General features: G+C 47.7%; 1 protein-coding gene across 1 annotated transcript in view; it reads left to right on the plus strand.

Annotated features, from left to right (window-relative positions):
* The window catches only part of TMEM44 (transmembrane protein 44), a 32833-nt gene extending 16739 nt beyond the window's left edge, over positions 1 to 16094 (plus strand). Inside the window, exons 9-10 of the mRNA XM_058556090.1 lie at positions 1017 to 1175; positions 13586 to 16094. Of these exons, the coding sequence (XP_058412073.1) occupies positions 1017 to 1175; positions 13586 to 13696 (270 nt within the window). The 3' untranslated portion in view covers positions 13697 to 16094. The remainder of the gene's footprint in view (positions 1 to 1016; positions 1176 to 13585) is intronic.
* The last annotated feature ends 2518 nt before the right edge of the window (positions 16095 to 18612 follow it).

An 18612-nucleotide genomic window follows, 5' to 3' on the forward strand; every position in this document is an offset into this window, starting at 1 on the left:
ATAATGGCTGACACCAATGGTTCATACATGGTTGCTTTTTAAAATTATTATTAAATTATTTTTAATTTAATTTAATTTTGTATTTTAATTTTAAATTATTATTATTAAATCAAATTCTCATAACATAACAAGGTAGATGCTATTATTTCTATTATTATTATTAATAATTAATAATTTTATTATTTTAAATTGAGGCACAGAGAGGGTAAGTCAGTTGCCCGAGATCCTGTAGATAGAAAATCACAGAAATTGGTTTCATACTGAGCCTGTCTGCTTCTGGGACCTGAGCGTTTATAAAGACAACATGCTCCCTGTGCTGCCATTTCGTGCCTGCTCGTTAGCAAATTTTTTCTTTTTTTTTTTTTTGTGAGAATGTCCCAACGGGCAAGGTTGTGGTGAAGAGGGTGCCCTGTAGCCCTGTGCATTGCTAGAAGCCCTGTTCAGACAGCCATGTGGAAGTGGACAAGAACCACAGGGTGCTCGCTCATCTTCCGGCGTCCCCTCCTGAGCACCGGCCCCAAGGAGAGATTTTCCGAGATGCAGCCCCTTCTGGCTGAGCTGAGGGCCGAGGGCCGTGGGGCCATGAGGATCAACAGCTTGGAGCACCTGAAAACTCCATTTTATCTGTTGACTCAGGTGTGGTCAGGCCCTGGGGAGTTTATAGAATCTATGATGGCTGTTGCCTGGGAGGCCTCTGCCTCCCCACCCCGCCCAGGGGTGAGACAGTCCACAAAGAACGCTGCCTTTGTCTCCTTTGTGGACTTTCTCCGCCTGTCCAGCCGTCTGTCACATGAAGCTGTGCACTTAACCCATCCAGGGCTGGAGCCTTTCATGATTTGGGGTCCAGTACGAGTAGCTGTTCTTGTGTCCGGGGCATTTACATCTGAGCCCCGGGACACCCCTTCAAAGAGGCAAGGCAGGGATTACCTGTCGAATACTGGAGTATGTGACTGCTTTGCCAATTCAGCAATAAAATACACTGTCTCCCTGCCTGCCCTTTCCCACACCCCTTGCAGGCAGGCTGCAGCGCCACCAGGCTGCCCGGCGACGGTCAGACGAGCACTGGAGACGTGTCCCTCCAGGAGCCCCCCTCGTACCCTCCCATTCAGGTCATCCGGGCCCGCGTGTCTTCCAGCAGCTCCTCCGAGGTGTCCTCCACCAACTCCGACCTCGAGGTACACACTCACCCTCCTTCACCAACACTTGCTGGTCCTCCTTGCTGCCTGCCCTGCTGCTCGCTCATCCGCCCACAGGAACCTCACGCCTGTAGATAATGAATCAGCATCCGTGGGGCTCCGCAGCCGCCGAGGAGTTTCCCACGCTGTCGGTGCTGAGAGGTTTCCACGGTCACATGAGTCAGAAAAACACTGCGTACTGCAGTGCCGTCTTGAAGAATCGCTTGCACGTTCAAGTCTTACAGAAATAAACGCATGAATAATTAACTTTTAAAGAATCTCAGTGTTTCTCAAACCCATTTGACCGTGGAAGCATTTCTTCGCCCTGGGGCACCACCAGCTGTGCCCTGTCGAGCTCTAGGGGTCATATATGATGCCTGGGCACAATGCCAGGTATTGTCATAAACTTCACCTCATTTTGAATTTCTGGATCTGTGAACAAAACACATGTCACAGACGGGTATACCTCTCAGGTCTGAGCTGTCCTGTGACTGTTGGTCCCACAGCTGTGGCTCCCGGCCCCCTTCTAGGAGAAAGTTTCTCTTTGTCTGTGGAAAATGAGAACAAGGACAGTGTAGTGGATGTGTGGTGTCCAGGAGGGTGTCAGCTGTCTTTTTGAGGAGAAGGACGCTCCTTCATTCTGGGGTTGTGTTCTCTTACTATTTTGGTGTTATAATGCCCTTTTATGAAATGATAATGGTAGTGAGTGGTAGTTGTTGTCGAGTTTTTGGTTTTGGTTTTAGTGGCCTTATCTGGCAAAATAATCAGTTAGCCATCCTGAGTAAGTCCCCCAAATTTGTTAAACTCATAGTGGACCCTGAAATCTGAAGACTTAGAGCCATTGATCTGTGGGGTAAAGTCCAGGTTCCATAGTGTGAGGTTCCAGACCTTTCATACCTGCCCCAGCCTTGTGCCCCTAGCCTACCCTCACCTAGATGTCTGCCCGTGTCCTGTTCCCCTGTCCCCAGGCCTCTGGGCCTTTCCATCTAGGGTTTTCTCTGGCCCAGTTTCCATGTGTCAGAATCCTCTCCACGTGCCACCTGCTGTGTGAAACTACTCACCCACCCACACGTACACCAGAGGTTAATGGCTCCTTCCCTTGGGTGCCCAGAGCATTCACCTCTCTTACACAACTTCCACTGTTGCTGTGTAGCCTGGTGAGCTGTAGGGGCCTGTCTCCCCCAACCAGGCTGTGCGTGGGCAGGGCCTGGGCTGCTGTCATCTTTCTCTGTCCCTCTGTCCTGGAACCCAGCTGGTCTTTGAAAGCTGGGTTTTGAGTGAGGAATTCTGCACCAGACCGAGGACCATTTGGGGTCCACGTATCCCCATGTCATTGGGTGTTGCTTATTTCTTGGATCCAGTCTCAGGATTTGTAGGACACCCAAGGCACGTGGCTTGGCAGCCTGGAGCCAGCAGTCTTGGCAGAGCTCTAAGGCTGAGGGGAAAGAATGGGCCTGACAGCAAAGTGTTCTGTGAGGAGAAGGGACAGCTAAGTCGGTGAGTCAGGGAGGGACTGGGAGAGCGGGAGCAACATCCGCTCTGTGGACACAAGGGCGACTTTCCTCACCCACCCTCAATTGAGGTAAGGTTTGGACAGTCACCTTGAAAAATTCGGAAATTTGTCTTCATGGCTGGTTTGGGCCATTTCTGTGTTTTGCAGTTCTTGCTCTTCCCCTGCTCTCTCTCTTTTTAGACATTTTTTTTCTAACCACATATATAAATTCCAAGGGGACAGGGTCACACTCTTAAATTAGGCAAATGGAAATGTAGGCTTTTGCCCATGGTAAAAGGAATATATTTTCCGAAGCGCGGCTGCCCAAGCCCACCCCACGGAGTCCCCCCAGGACAGTCCTCCAGTTTCACCCGTAAAACACCCATATGCTACAAACGACAAAGCCACTGCGGCCTGTGAAGACATCAATTTAGGATTTCACTAAACACATACACTGACAGGTCAATGGGGTTGTAAATCTCCCGACACAGACCGTTTAATCCGTGAGCAGAGACAGTGAGGCTTCTGTCAGGTGTGTGAGCCATTGGGCCTTCTGGTAATCTGTATTTTCTGTTCTTAAAAGTAATACATGTTTATGGTAGGAAATTTGAAAACGTAAAGAAGGAAATTAAAGTTAACCCACAAGCCCACCAACCAGCGGCTGCCTCTGGGTGGCGGGATTGTGCAGGCTTGACAGCTTCGCCTGTCAGAGGAATATTCCTGAAAGACCCTGGTTCCTTTATGGCTGGAGGTGATGGAGAAGGTGTCTCTTAGCCGGTGAGTGTAACTCCGCACTTCACCTGCCCGTTCGGTCACTCATTCAGCAAGCATTTTCTGAGGGTGGGAATTTGAAAGAAAAATGCATGAGGACAGACGAGCTGGCCTGAACCCACCTTGCAGGGTGGAAGGTACTCAGTAAATTGGTCGCGGTCGAGAGTCTGATCCTCGCCTTGCTCCTCCAGACCACACTCCCAAGGGGCTGGAGCATATGGATCGATGCCGGGCCCTAGGTTGTCACCTCCTCCCAGGTGGGTTGAGACACCCGGGGCATCTGTTCCTACTCTGCGGCTGCCCCACCCCTGCCCGTCCCCCTGGCCTCCCTGAGGTGGGCTTCCGTGCCCTCAACCTCCTCGCGTTGTGTGTCTGTTGCTGAGCAGCTCTGCTTCTCCTTGACCCCTTGGGTCCATACGTGAACGCTTTCCAGCTCTGCTCTGCAGGCCTGGGAGCCGCTCTGTGTCATTAAGGTGATGTGTTTATGTCTTCTGTGGTCCTTTATGCTTCTGTAACTTAGCTCTCAGGTGGTGGTTTTATGTCCCAGCCCTTGGGACATGTACCAACTGTTTTGCATACCTGCTTCCTGCAGTGCTGGGGAAGTGGAGAAAGGAGTGGTGTCTCAACACTACGCTCCACAGGAGTGGCACTCTAGTTCACTGTTTTTAAATCCACTAATAAGAATCACAGGACTCGTTGCTAACAGTGACTGTGTGTGTCACACGCCAGGTACTATATGTTCCGTACTTTACAAGCACTGTTTGGTATCATCACTTGACAGCCCTGAGGCAGGTACCTTTGTTATTCTTGTTTTCCAGAAGAGGAGACTGGGACTCAGTGAGTTTAAGTACCTCGCCCAAGAAAACATTAGTAATAATAATAATGGGTGGCAGACCTGGGATTTGAACCCAGCTCTGTCTGGCTCTGAAAGCCCTGTTACCTGCTACACTCCACTGCCTTGGCAGGCACTCGTCCCCAGGGAGGTGTGCAGGACCAGGTTTATCATCCATCATTCCCACTTTACAGATGAGAAAACTGGCTCTCTCCCCAGGGCTCTTTCCACTCACCTGTGCTCTGCCTGGGTTCTCAGAGAGTGCCCTGTCTAATAGGATAAAACACTGGAATTTGCAAGTCATTCCAATGATGGCAGAACAGGAGAAGGAGTGAGGCAGAGACAGGTAAGGCGAGGGAGCTCGCGTGGACAGAGAACTCAGATTATTTCCACCTTTCCTCAAGTGTCCACTGGCTAGGCTGGTCAGGCCACCAGATGAGTGATGTCGGAGCCTCAGTGTGACCGGTGACCCTGTAGAGAGGACATCTGCTTGGGCTGTGTGGATTTCTGGACATCTCTACACGAGATGACGCACGTTCAGAGACTGTGGATCCATCCATTCATTTGCTCACTCGCCATTCAACACAGGCAGCCCCACTCCTGGCTCAGCCCTCCAGAGGGCGCACTGAATGATGTTGAGAAAGGTCTACAGGTGGGGGCCGAGGCCCAGAAGGAGCAGGGCTTTCTGGAGTGGCCTTCGCACTCTCTGGGGCAGGTAGGACCTGTATTATGAGTGTTGGGTTGACTTTCCCCCAGCTCTGAAACTGTTCCTGTGCCTTTTAAAGGCTTTTTTTTTTTTTTTTTAGCCTCTGGAATGCAAGAAAAGATTGAGTCCAGCTTTGTGATGAAAAAGTGTTTAGTCATTGTTTCCTTCTGTGCTTCCTAGCAATGCAACAGACCTGGTATAAGAAGCTTTGTAGGGATTCTGCAAGGAGGCTGTTTCTGTCATTGGAACAAAGCCTGCATGTTGGAGAATGACCGTAACCGGAGCTGGTGCAGTTGTGTGTATATGTGTGCACGTGTGTGTGTACGTGTGCATGTGTGGAGGATGAGAACAGAGCCAAAGACCAGATTGCTCTGTCTGGTGAGGGTCAGGTCCCAGGCCTGTGTCTCCCTGCTAATTCTGTGCCTCAGGCTCTTGACAACCAAGACTGCTTGTTCCTCCCCAAACCCTGCTTCCAGCACCAGCACACCAGGACAGATTCCCTTGGACGTTTGCCATTCTTACAGCCAAATCATTCTTTTAAGAGAAAAAAAAAAGAATATATATATTTATATATATAGAGAGACTATAAAAGTTCTAATTTTATAAGAAAATTCATAGAAGTATGAAGAAAGAGGCCAGAACATTCCAATAGGTACCAAAGGCCAGAAATCAAGTTCAGGACGTGGTTTCCGCCCTCCACAGCTCTGTTTCCTCCCTGGAGAGGTGGTGCCACCTGCCATGAGACAATGAGAGATAGTACTTCCTGAAATGTGTGGGGCAGTCAGCTGGTTCCCCTGGGGCTGAGGAAGGAGGCTCCACTGGGCCCCCAAAGGGAAGGGGGGCTGTGCGGGAGAAAGCACTGACCAGGAGCCAGGGGGCTTGTCCAGGCTCTCACTGACCTGAGTTTTAGTTTCTCTCTTTGTGAATGGGAATCGTGGGACCTGTCCTGCCTGTATTACAGAGTGATTGTGAGGACCAAGTGGGGGTGCTGCTGGGGCTTTGCAGGACTATCAAAGGTGCTCACACAGCCTCGTGGAAACGGGCTGGAAGTGGGCTCTGATACTCACTCTGGCCCTTATAGCCAGGGAACCCAGCTGCACCCATTCATTTCTCAGCACCTGCTCTGAAAGTGGAAATGATGACCTCAGGGAGGGTGGTGAGGCTCTTACGAGGTCGAAATGTGAAGGAGCTTCTACCGCAGTGGAGCACTGTTCCCACAGTTGCTCGTTGTGAAACCCCAGCTGTGGACTGGGTGCTCTTAAAGGTCCCACTTAGCAACTCAACCCCAAGTGTAAAAGTGTATTGTTGGAGGAGGTAGGCGGTGGTTAATTACATGGAGTCGATTCTTAGACGTAGAAAGGCTTCCATCAGGACAACAAAAGGATCAACCACCAACAAAACGTGTTACTGTAGCGTGATAGCACAGCAGCTCAGGCTGCTGTGTCTGCCTAGACGCCACTCTCGGAAAACCTCCTCTCGCCCCGAAATCCCGGGAAGGGCCTGATTACTTTCACCTGGACCAGTGCAGGCACTTCTGACTCCTCCTGCCTCCATCTTTCCTCCTTTCATTGCTGTCCTACCCAGGATCTTCCCAGCACTTGACCCCAACCCTATGGCCTCCCTGCTCTTAGGCCTTCTGTGGCTCCTTCCTGCAGACAGTTTAAGTCCAGACCCCTTCGCCTGACCTCCAGGACACTTCACCGTCTGGCCTTGGCCCAACTCTCCAGGTTCTTCTCTGCACATCCAGCCAGCATTCCCTTCTCTGGATTCCTTTGTTTATCTCGTCTTCTCTTCCTGCCCTTCAAGGCTCTGGCTAAATCTTGCTTCCTCCAGGAAGCTTTCCTGCACTTTTGAGCAGGTTGCTAGATTTAGCAGACAAAAATACACGATGTCCAGTGAAATGTGAATTTCAGATAAGCATACCTATGCTAAACCTTATTTGTTATCTGAAATTCAGACTTCACTGGGAGTCCTGTGTTTTATCTGGCAGTCCTGCTCCTGAATCAGACTTGATGGTGCCTACTTCCAGCCCTTCCCTAGACCACTCCTTCAGTTCTTCAGAGCAGCATTTGAACGGCAAAATTTCTTCCAAAAAGTCAGAAACATACAATATTATATTTCAGTAAAACTGGAAAAAAATGATTTAAAAAAATCAGGAATAGGAGCCAAGGTTGCCAAGCCTTTCCCACCAGGATTTGTCCTAAACACAGTGTTTGTATCTCCTTTGCCCGGAGTTCAGAGGTGCTCACTCCCAACCCCTGCTGCCCACCGTTCTAATACACATGGCTTCTCCGCCTCGCCCCTTTTGTTCCAACCGTGAGATGTCCCTGAAGTGAAGCTGTGTATCATCTTTATAAAGGAAACCCATCCACTGTGGGTCCGAGCTCTTCCCTCCCTGCTCCCGTTCACGATGGGCCTGTTCGGACCTGAGTGGAGAGAGGGTTGAGTAGTGAAACCACTCAGAGTGACCAATAACATGGAAACAGTTTGCTACAGAAGCCCTACTCCTTCTTGTGCACAGCACTTCACAGCCTGTGAAGCATTTCCCACCACACATCCCCTTCTCCCCACGGCAGCCCCGGGAGGAGGAGCAGCGTGGGGAGTTTGGGGCAGTTAGAGAGGAGGAAAGAAAGTGTGGGGAGGTGAAACCGTGCTTGATCCCGAGTTAGAACTGCTTAGTTAACTAACTAAGGAAAGAGAAAGGATGAGATTTTGAAGCATCTGGCGTAAATTTTTAAAGTCTGTAAGGTACCAGGTCAAAAGAAAATCTGCTTAATGACATCTAGGAGAGAATCGTAGCTGGTGTGTATCTGGCCAGTCTTAAACTTTATAATCAGAAGAAACAAAAACCTTTATAATCAGTCCTGAGCCCAGCACTGTCTCACCTCCCCAGTTTGGGGAAGTTTCTTCTCTGCAAATACAAGAGGAGGGAGTTGAACACATGGTCTCTGAGGGCCCATGCAGCTCCGTAGTCTAAAATATAAGCCCAGGGGCCGGTCCCGTGGCATAGTGGTTAAGTGTGCGCGCTCTGCTACTGGCGGCCCAGGTTCGGATCCCGGGCACGCACCGAGGCACTGCTTGTCAGGCCATGCTGTGGCGGCGTCCCATATAAGTGGAGGAAGATGGGCACAGGTGTTAGCCCAGGGCTAGTCTTCCTCAGCAAAAAAAAGAGGATTAGCATGGATGTTAGCTCAGGGCTGATCTTCCTCACAAAAATAAATAAATAAAATAAAATATAACCCTGGAGTGTGACCCTGGTTCCTCAATGGCTAAGATACCCTCAGAGTCTTCAGGAACAAAGGAAAAGTTACCACGTGCCCTGTGGACAGGGACTACAGGATGCTTCTTGGTTTCAGAAGCATGAAAAAGTGTGCTTTTAGAAATGAGGTGAGGGCCGGCCCGGTGGCTTAGTGGTTAAGTGCACGCGCTCCGCTACCGGTGGCCCGGGTTCGGATCCCGGGCGCGCACTGACGTATTGCTTGTCCGGCCATGCTGAGGCCGCATCCCACATACAGCAACTAGAAGGATGTGCAACTATGACATACAACTATCTACTGGGGCTTTGAGGGGAAAAAAAAAGAAGGATTGGCAATAGATGTTAGCTCAGAGCCGGTCTTCCTCAGCAAAAAGAGGAGGATTGGCATGGATGTTAGCTCAGGGCTGATCTTCCTCACAAAAAAAAAAAAAAATAAATGAGGTGAATTGAAATACTATTTGCTGTGATTTACAGTGGTGATGGAATTGTGGTCCTAAGACAATTAAGGATATGTGGAAATGCTCATTACATATTAAGGGAGAAAAGTCATTTGCACAGTTTGATTTGTGTGTGTGTGTATTTCAGAGGGCTGTTCAATAACTGTTCATAGAGGCTGTCTTTTGGGGGCGGAATTATGGGTGATCTTTTTTTTTTAATTTCTATACAAAAATGAACACATTTTGCTTTTTGAATGGGGAAAAGACTATAAAATGTTATTTACTGTTACTTTTTTGGGGGGGTGGTGGTGGGGAGAGACCTCAGTTACAAAGATTTGGGTTAATGTACTCCTTAGGCACATTATCATCGTGGATTTAAAATAACTTAAAAAAGAAATCCTGACTTCTGACCTCCACTAGAGGGCACTCTTCTTAAATTGTAGACTTGCCTGTGAGGCTGAAGATTTGGAAAGGAAGTTTCATTGTAATCCAGTGGGAGACTTAAGCTTCTTTGTTTGCTTGGCTTTAAATAAACTTTTTTATTTTGGGATAATTTTAGATTTACAGAAAAGTTGCAAAGGTGCAGAGTTCCTGTACACCTTCTTCCAGGTTCCCCTAATGTTAACATCTTACACAGCCATCCTCCATTTGTCAAAACTGAGAAATTAACATTAGTACATTATTATTAATTAAACTACAGACTTTATTGGGATTTCTCCAGTTTTTCCTTTAATGTTCTTATTCTGTTCGAGGATACAATCCGGTATATCACATTGCACTGAGTACTTTTTTTTAACAAACAGAACACCCACTCACTGTGGTAACCACAGATTACTGTTACTATTTTGCATGAACATTTGTATTTTCTAAAGAAAGGTGAAGGTTGGCATTTTTTCTTTCCTTTCTCTTTTCATTTCCATTACATTTGTAAAAGTTATTTAACTTTTTCAACCCCTGTTTTGTCATCAACATTTCTGTCTTTTGCAGTGTGTGTGGAACAATCATTTTTAGTAATTTTGTGTCTTCTCCAATAATCTTTTTTTTTTTTCAGTTTATGTATCCCCCCAACAGGTCATTAAAAGATGAATGCTATGGAATTATCACTAATTTTTTAGCTTTAATAATGTCATTGTGTTTAGGATTTAAAGAAATGTCCTTAACCAGACATCCATACTGAAGTATTTACAGATGAAAGTATTTACCTTAAAATATTTCAGCAAACAAAATAATTGGGGAGCTAGAGCAAATAAAACAGGATGTGTCCATGAGTGTTCATTAGATTAGTCTTTTACTTTGTGTATGATTGAAAATCTTGTAATTAAAAAATTGTTCAAAATGGAAATTTAAAAGACAGTAGAGGCTTTGTTTTAATGTGACAATAGTGCCAAATCCTGTGGACCGTTCAGATGGGCAGCAGTTCAGTGTAACAGAAGTCCACAGATTGATACAGCAGACATTTGTAGATTCTGTGTCAGAAACACACATCTCCCAGGCTCTGCACGAGGTGCTGGACGAGGGTGCAGACCGCGATACTGCCCTTCGAGAACCAGAGTCAGACATATGTGAGGCTGGGGGTAGAACCAACCGTGCAGGAAAGGCTGATTAAAACTGAATCTTGGCAGGTAGCAAATACCCCATATTTTCAAAGTGGGTATTTTATTTGCATTTCTCTTTCTTAGTTTTATGGGTTTGAGTTGACTCATCTCAGCCATGTGGTTAGAAAATGGAAGATGATTTACTATTATTATAATTATGCCTAATAATAATTTCTAATAATAGTAATTTTAAAATATGTATAATTTTTCCAAGGACCTCTAGCCCTTTATAATTATCACAATTATCCTATCTACATTGAAGCTGCTAGAAGCTGCTGCCTTTCTGCCTGCTGAAGTCAGCTGTTCCTTTGCCCAGACCTGGAGGGCCTGCCTCCTGGCTCACTGAGCAGACACAGGCTGGTGCTGAGCTCTGCTCTGCTCTGTGATGGTGGCAAAATCTATCCAACACATTTTTCTATCTCTCTGTTTATTCTGCAGCAAAAGTGTTGGGAAGTCTAAACTCGGAGCAGGTATGATCATGCTCTCTCTCTATTCCAGAAGGGACTTCCTGTGGCTGATTTCAGTTCCTGTTTTTGTTAGCCCCCCTTGGGTGGCTGGACCTGTGCCAGATTCCTTTAGGAAAAAAAGAATGTGAAAACCAGAGGCGAGTCTGAGGATCAGGGTATTTTCGGGGCTCTCTCAGTTCAGAGTTCTTTCTGCTTTGTCCTGACCATCTAGTAGGGACTCAGAGAAGATGCGTGACCGAGGAAGATGTGTGGTGTGGACAAGGGTCTGTGAACAAGGGGAGTGACTGCAGGTCATTAGTGGTGCTGAGAGTGGCTGCAGTAGTAGACATAAACAATACCCACATTGTCATTCTGACACCTGGCTGCTGTTTCCATGCCACCCCCGTGCCACCCCCTCCTCCAAGTGATAGAGGAGCACATCTTTTATGACGACTACCTGTGCCCATCATCTCCCAGGATTTTTTCTGATAAGAGTAGATCATCTTTTGCTCAAATTTTCTTTATGCCTGGATTCCAGCAATGTTTTTATTACTTAAAAAGAAGTTTAAAAACACATTATTCTGAGGGTTCAGAAGGAAGAGGTTTAAAATGTTCTCAAAGACTTAACCCACTTGAAAGCGTGCACCTGATCAAAATGGCAGCTGCTTCTGTGTACAGGCAGCTGAACTAGTCAGGAGGAGCAAGAGTAACCCTTAAGAAGTCATTTCAGGAGCTGGAGCCGTGGTTCTGAAACATCAGGGCGGCTAAGATCACCCTAGGAGATTGTTAATATGCCAGACCTTAGGTCCCCACCCACAGATAGGGTCTAGGGTGGGTCCCTGGCATCAGCCTTTTCAGTGAGCACCCTGGACCCTCTGGGGAGGTTGGTCCAGAGCACACTCAGAACTGTGATCTAGAATGTTGGCCTCAGCTTGAAAACAGCATTCATCTGAAAGCATGCTGTCCATCCTCAGAGAACGGAATGGGCCCCTACTTCCACCACTGGGCAACCGGGCCACGGAGGCTGAGGGCCGGGGACCTCTTTTACTTGGGGTCTTTGATAATGTCAGGAAGGAATTTGCTTAGAGGTGTCCCCCCAAGTCTGCAACATAAATGAGAAGTTAGCACTAAATGCGGCTGGTACAGCCCCAAACAGGTACAGGGGGCTGAGCTGCACCAACCAAATCAGCTTAGTCCTTGGCCCACAGGGGGACTGGGATGAGGTGGTCTTTTAACATGATGCTGTTTTTAGTTACCAAGGAGTAGAACTTGGTTCAGTTGTTATCAGTAAATCACTAATCGAACTGGGCTCTTTCTTTCTGTTCAAAACAAAGCCACAATTTGTGTTTTATAACGGGCATGGAGTGGGCATTCTCTGTCAGCGGCTCAGGGAACCTTAAAGACCTTATCTCCGACCTCTAAGGACTGGACTGTTTGATTCAGCTCAAGTTTGAGCGGCTGGTGGGGTGTTTTTCTTGGAGTGCACGTCCATGCCTGGCTTTATTTTCTTGCCCAAATAGATTGCCTGGCCCAGGCTGACATATCCTATGTGGCCTTTGCTTGTTGTTTCCTGGGTCTTTTTTTTTTTTTTGCTGGGAAAGATTCTCCCTGAACTAACATCTATTGCTAATCTTTCTCTTTCTCTTTTTTTTTTCCCTCCCCAAAGCCCCAGTACATAGTTATATATTTTAGTTGTAAGTCCTTCTAGTTCTTCTATGTGAGCCACCACCACAGCATGGCTACTGACATATGAGTGGTGTGGTTCTGCGCCTGGGAACTGAACCTGGGCTGCCGAAGCGGAGTGCATGGAACTTTAACCACTACACCATCAGGGCTGGCTCTCCTGGGTCTTTTGATATTGTCAAATATGACCTTATGTCTCAGAATCATCAGTCACAGAAACTCAGAAATAAAAGAGATTGTATTATCTAGTTGCTGATCCAACATCCCAACTTACACATGGAGAAACTGAGGCCCAGAGAAGAGAAAGCAAGTCAGTGGCAGAAGGAGGACTTGAGCCCAACCCCCACTTGCCTCCGTGGCAGGAATCACTAAGGATTCCCTTGCTTTTGGCGCGTGTGCAAAGTTCTCTCTCCCATCCATCATATTAGAACAAAAGGAGGACTTTGCAAACAGCTTCATTAATGCTGATATGCCCACATCTTTTGTTTAATCTTTCACTCCTACACCTGCAAATTTCAATTTCCCATACTTGCCTGAGTCAGACGGGTGAAATAGTCACTGGCAGTGACCACCACTTTGAATTAGGTTTTAAGTGTTTGTTTTTGACAAGTCTGTTGACCTCAAGTTTAGAGGAAACACCATGTGGGGGACAAGGGCAGACGGGTGCCCTGCTCTTTGGAGCTCATCATCTACCTGAGAGGACAAGGTGGATGCCAAGAGAAAGGGCAGGGCTGTCCCTGCTTAGCTGCAAATGAGTGATACAGGCAGTACAAAGAGAGAAGGGGGCGAGAGCTCAGTGTAAGCAGTCAGGATGGCCTTCCTGGAAGAGGAGGTACTTATCTGGGCCATAAAGAATGGGTTGAGTTTGCCTGGTCCTTTCCAGAAATGAGTTAGGCATGGAGGTGGGAATTCTCAGGATACAGGGAACATGACTCAGTCTTACTAGAGAAGGACTTGGTGAAGACAGGGAAAAAGAGGGTGGGAAGGGAAGCAGTGCTGGTCTGCTCACAGTGGCTACCCATTTGTTCCTTGATTTAAAGTTACACTTGCCCCATTAGGTCCTAGAAACACAGGCCTAGTTAACCTGCCCTTACTTGTTTGTCCTTGTCTGTATCTGGGCCACGAGAACAAGATTAAAAGAGATGGGGAGGGTCTGTTCCACGAGAGTACCTTTTGTGTCTTTTCTCCACAGTGGGACCCTGAAGATGTAAACCTCAAAGGGAACAAAGATGACGTGGAGAAGCTCAGATCCCAGGTGCACAGCTGCTCTATGAGGCCAGTGGACTTGACCTCTGATGAGTAACACTTTCTGGAGCCAGCTCATCAGTTCAGAGCCCTAGGCCAAGTGTTTGTCAGGAACTGAGCAGGGATCAACCTTCAGTGACACCTGTGGCAGGAACGTAAGCTTCTGCCGAGTCTGCCATGAAAGTGAGGAACCAGGAGTTGTCGCTGAGCCTGGCTGGTCTGAGCCATGGCTCAAAATGGAGCTAAGACTTTGTGTCCTGTGGACAGACCTAGACATGCCCAGAGTTTGTTCTGAAGATTAGAAGTTCACAGACCACTCTTGCTTTGAGATATAAACCTTCATCTAAAGGACATTGGACTCTCTTTTCCCTTTCCTTTTAGATTCAGCCATACTCTAAATATCTGGCGGGTGCCAGGAAGGAGTTCATCTACCAAACAGCTAATGTGCTTGGGTCTCAGTAGAGCCCCATTCTGCAGGACCTGGCCAAGCCTAGTTGATGAGAGGGGTGGGCCCATGTGCTGGGGGTCTGGGACACAATCACAGGTACTGGTGGGACCTGGCTCCTGCCCTCTGGTCACCCACTTGACTTTTCTGTGGGAAGTTAGAGCTAGGACTGCTTGGTCAACCAGGTGTTTGTGAGATCATTGGTATTGCAAGGACAAGCAAAGCCAACTGCTCTGGGTACCAGGACTTGCTCCAACCTGGCAAGGTGTGTGCTGGGATGCGGTTTGCAGGTTAGGGGGACTGTCTGCTTCAGGAGGTAACTGAGAGCATGCAGAGGGTAAGAGGCATGGCAGGAGGTGTTCGATTCCAGCACAGCTACCCCATTTTAGGATTATTTTGGTACTGTGATCGTGGGTGGAGGGAATGGGGCTAAGGTGGGAGGAACACTAGAGTGAATAAATCCTGATTGAGTGAATTGAAGTATTGCACTGTTAACACAGAGATCTGTCTGAATCCCAGCACAGCCACGGAAGTCTGCCATGAGGGGAACTGGGAGAAATGCCAAGAAACACAGCTCTGCTCCTGGCTGACCCCTAGCAGCCTGTGTGACTCAGCCGCTGCTGCCCAGTTTCTCCTAAGGGGTAGTGCTCGTCCCAGCAGCATGAAAAATGGGGAGCCTCCTGGAAGCAGGTTGGTTCTGCAGGTCTCTGCAGAGATCCCAATCCCCCAGGTGACCTCTGAGCTAGAAGGGAACTGCAAACCACCCTATTTATCCAACTGCTCTGGACCCCGGTTGTCTTGTAAAGGAGTTTGCTCAAGTCAGGTTTGCCTTGTAATCTTAACCACTGGAGCTGTACTTTGAGGGAAGATAAAGATTTGAGTTAGGGGGAGAACATTCCAGCAGATGAAACCACACAGAGGACTGGAAGCAGGGAAGGGCAGAATCTAGTCAAAGAAGGAGGAATCTAATGTGTCCAGAATGGGCAGTACAGTGTGCGCTATAAGGGGTGAGTAAAGAGGCTGGAAAGGAACCAGACTGTGGAGGCTAGGGAGTTGGTACTTAATTCTGTGGCTAACTGGTAGCCATTGGAAGATACCTGAGTAGGAAGATGACTGGCATGCCTCAGGTAGGCCACAGCTGATTGGTGAGTTTTACATCTCTATGCCCACAACTTTTCAGGAAGCAGAAATGTACAGTCACTGCTATAGAATGAACATGGGGAACATGTTTAATCTGAGTAGTAACAGCAGGGCAGGAGGCAGGCTCATCTTTAGAAAGGCAGAAGGCATGGGAATATGATGACATCTCTGGAGCTTGCCTTTAGCACATCCCCTCTCTCTCAAGGGGAGGCTGGCTTATGCTCCCTGGGGCACCAGAAATTAGTTGGATCCTGATGGAAATGGCCATTCACCCAAGAATATCAATTGATCTTGGTGGCTTTGAGTATCACAAACTACTTGAGTTCCAGATGTTGACTGTCTCCCTGGATCTCATCATCCCAGCCTCTTCCTTCACAAAGCAGTTCCTATCATTGTGGTCCGAGCTTGTCTCAAAGCTGAATCCCACATCTCTTCATCCAGAGCAAACGATTAAACTGAGAATTTGGGAAGCAAAGTTTGGCCTCATTGTTCAGTGAGAATCTGCCTGTTATGCAAAGCTCTGGAACTCTGGAGTGTTTGTGAAGAGGTGCCAACCAAAATGCCTTTCTCCTAGTAGGAGTGTCCCGGGCCTCTGCTGCAGCTTCATCCCTAGCTGTTAGTCAGAACAGGAGGATAATGGGAGTTACCTGCCCTGAAGACTCACTGAGCAGTGCAAGGGGTTACCTACCCTGGGGAGAGGCTGGGAAACAATCTGTGTAATCATCCTCTCCTGCCCACTCATCTGGGAATGAGATGGTGTATTACAGTCTTAGCTGTGCTGCCTATTATCTCCATAGCTTGGAGCAGTTATCTAACCTTTGTGAACTCCTAAGGCTGACTGAGAATAATACCTACCTAGAAAGCTTGTTGTGGAGACTAAATGAATTAACATATGTGAAATGCACAACACAATACCTGACTCAAAACAGACACTCAAGAGGGATTAGTTTCCTTCCTCCCTGTACTTCCTGGCCACATATGCCCTGAAAGGCAGTTGGTAACCAAAGAATCAGATCCACAGATGGAAGGGACTTCAGAGGTTTGAATACCCTTGACAACCCCAATAAGTGATTATCCAGCCCCTGCTTAAGCTCCTTTGGAAAAAAAGGATTTCACCCATTTTATCTCCCAAAGAAGTCTTTATGATTTAGGAGAGCTCTGATCACTAAGATTTTCTTAACATCCTGTCTGGATCCTAAAGAACCAGTCCCCTTATCTCCCACCAGTACTTAGTATGATGAAGAGATTTCTGAGCATCATCTGATGCCACACTCACATCATGTTTGTTACAATAGGGTATGAGCTCCCACAGAGTAAGGAGAGGCACTGGGCCAAGGAGCATGGCTGGGCTCCAGTTCTCAGTTCTGATTCACTGTGAGCCTTGTCAAGTCATTTCCCTTTCTGGTCATGGTTTCTTCATCTGTAAAATGAAAGGCCAGATTTCTTTCATTTTTTCCCTTTTATGATAATGCCAATGAATTTTTGTTTCCCACAGAAGACTGACATCTTTATCTCTCAAGAAAGAGACATAACAGTAAGACAAATTTCAGATATACTTTGAAAATTGGTTTCATTATATAATATATACTTCTTTCTGTTTGGATTTTACTATCCATTTAAAATAACATTTCCTTTTTATAAAGAAACTTGGGGCCGGCCCCGTGGCGTAGCGGTTAAGTGCATGCACTCTGCTGCTGGCAACTCGGGTTCGGATCCCGGGTGTGCACCGACGCACTGCTCATCAAGCCATGCTGTGGCAGTGTCCCATGTAAAGTGGAGGAAGATGGGCATGGATGTTAGTCCAGGGCCAGTCTTCCTCAGCAAAAAGAAGATTGGCATGGATGTTAGCTCAGGGCTGCTCTTCCTCACAAAAAAAAAAAAAAAAAAAAACCGGGGCCAACCCCGGGGCATAGTGGTTAAGTGCACGCGCTCTGCTGCTGGCGGCCCGGGTTCTGATCCCAGGCGCTCACCGATGCACCGCTTGTCAGACCATGCTGTGGCGGCGTCCCATATAAAGTAGAGGAAGATAGGCACAGATGTTAGCCCAGGGCCAGTCTTCCTCAGCAAAAAGAGGAGGATTGGCATGGATGTTAGCTCAGAGCTGATCTTCCTCACACACACAAAAAAAGAAACCAGTCTTTCCTGTAACATGAAGAAATCACAGCATTGGACCTTTTAAAATTTTGCAGATTCCTTCCAGTACTGTAAATCAAAAACTATTATAACACCTGTTTCCAAACTTGGGGATTCTGGTCACTTCATTCACTTTCTTCATTGAGAGGCTCTATTACTGGCAGTTTATTTTTGTCAAGCCTCATTCTTGCTAAACCATCTCTTTTATTGAAGGATATATGAATATTTCCACAGTGAGAGAAAAAGAATCTGTACCAATTAAGGAAAAGAAGGACAGAGATGACTTAGGAGTGTCTCAAGACTAATTTCGCAACATTTCCCAGATTCTCTCCACCTCTTCTTCTGTCCCTTCTTGATCATCCTCCTCCACATTTTCCAAGTATGTGGGCATTGCTCTACTCTCTTCGAATTTACACTGTTTTTTACTGACGTTCAAGTTGATGCTTTGGCATAGGAGGCTCTGCCTTGAGTGAACCTTGAATCAACCCAAGATTTGGTGCAATGTTGACTCTTCACTAAATCTACACAAGCCTGTCCAGTATTACTCCAAAGGTCATCATCAGGTGAGAGGGACAATCTCAGAGAAGAGAGAAGTTCAAGGAATGGTGCTAAATCCAATGATTTAGAGAACATCTGATTTGCTTTTTCTTTACCTAACTCTGAAAGCCAAACAAGGCACGGGGCATCCAGGACTGCTGCTCTGGGGCCCAACACTTCGTTCAACAGCGAGTTAACTCCAAGTGCCTCCGTTCACCTGTTGCTTGGAGAACTCAGCATACCCTCTCGACTCCGTTGGAAATTTTCCACCAGCTGCCGGGATTGGCCGCCGAGGGCCCGGCTCTTGTCTTCCTGGTCCTCAGGGTCTGCAGCGGGGCCCAGTCCCTATCCGGGGTCAGGGGCGCTTGCCCCCTCTTCAACCTCCATTGGGCTCATCCATGACTGTCCCGGCGGGGCAGTAAGTGGCCTCTTCAAGCTGCGAGAGACGAGGCGGGGCCACTGTGGGCACCATTAGAATTGAATTCTGGCTGCTACTGCCCACCTTTTTCTCGGAGAAGCTGCCAACCCCTAGCATCTTACGGTCCATTCAAATCACCGCCCGGGGACTTCCGGGAAGAGAGGAAATGCGCGGCTCTGCGCGTGCGCACAGCGCAGCCACCGCCTCACGCGAGTCCTGCGAGTCCCGCGGGTCTGGCGAGTACCGCACCGCTGCCTCCGTGGGCGCCGCCGCGCGCAGTTTTCCGTCTCCCGGCATCCGC

Source organism: Diceros bicornis, chromosome 15 (assembly GCF_020826845.1).
Source record: "Diceros bicornis minor isolate mBicDic1 chromosome 15, mDicBic1.mat.cur, whole genome shotgun sequence".
Lineage (NCBI taxonomy): Eukaryota > Metazoa > Chordata > Mammalia > Perissodactyla > Rhinocerotidae > Diceros > Diceros bicornis.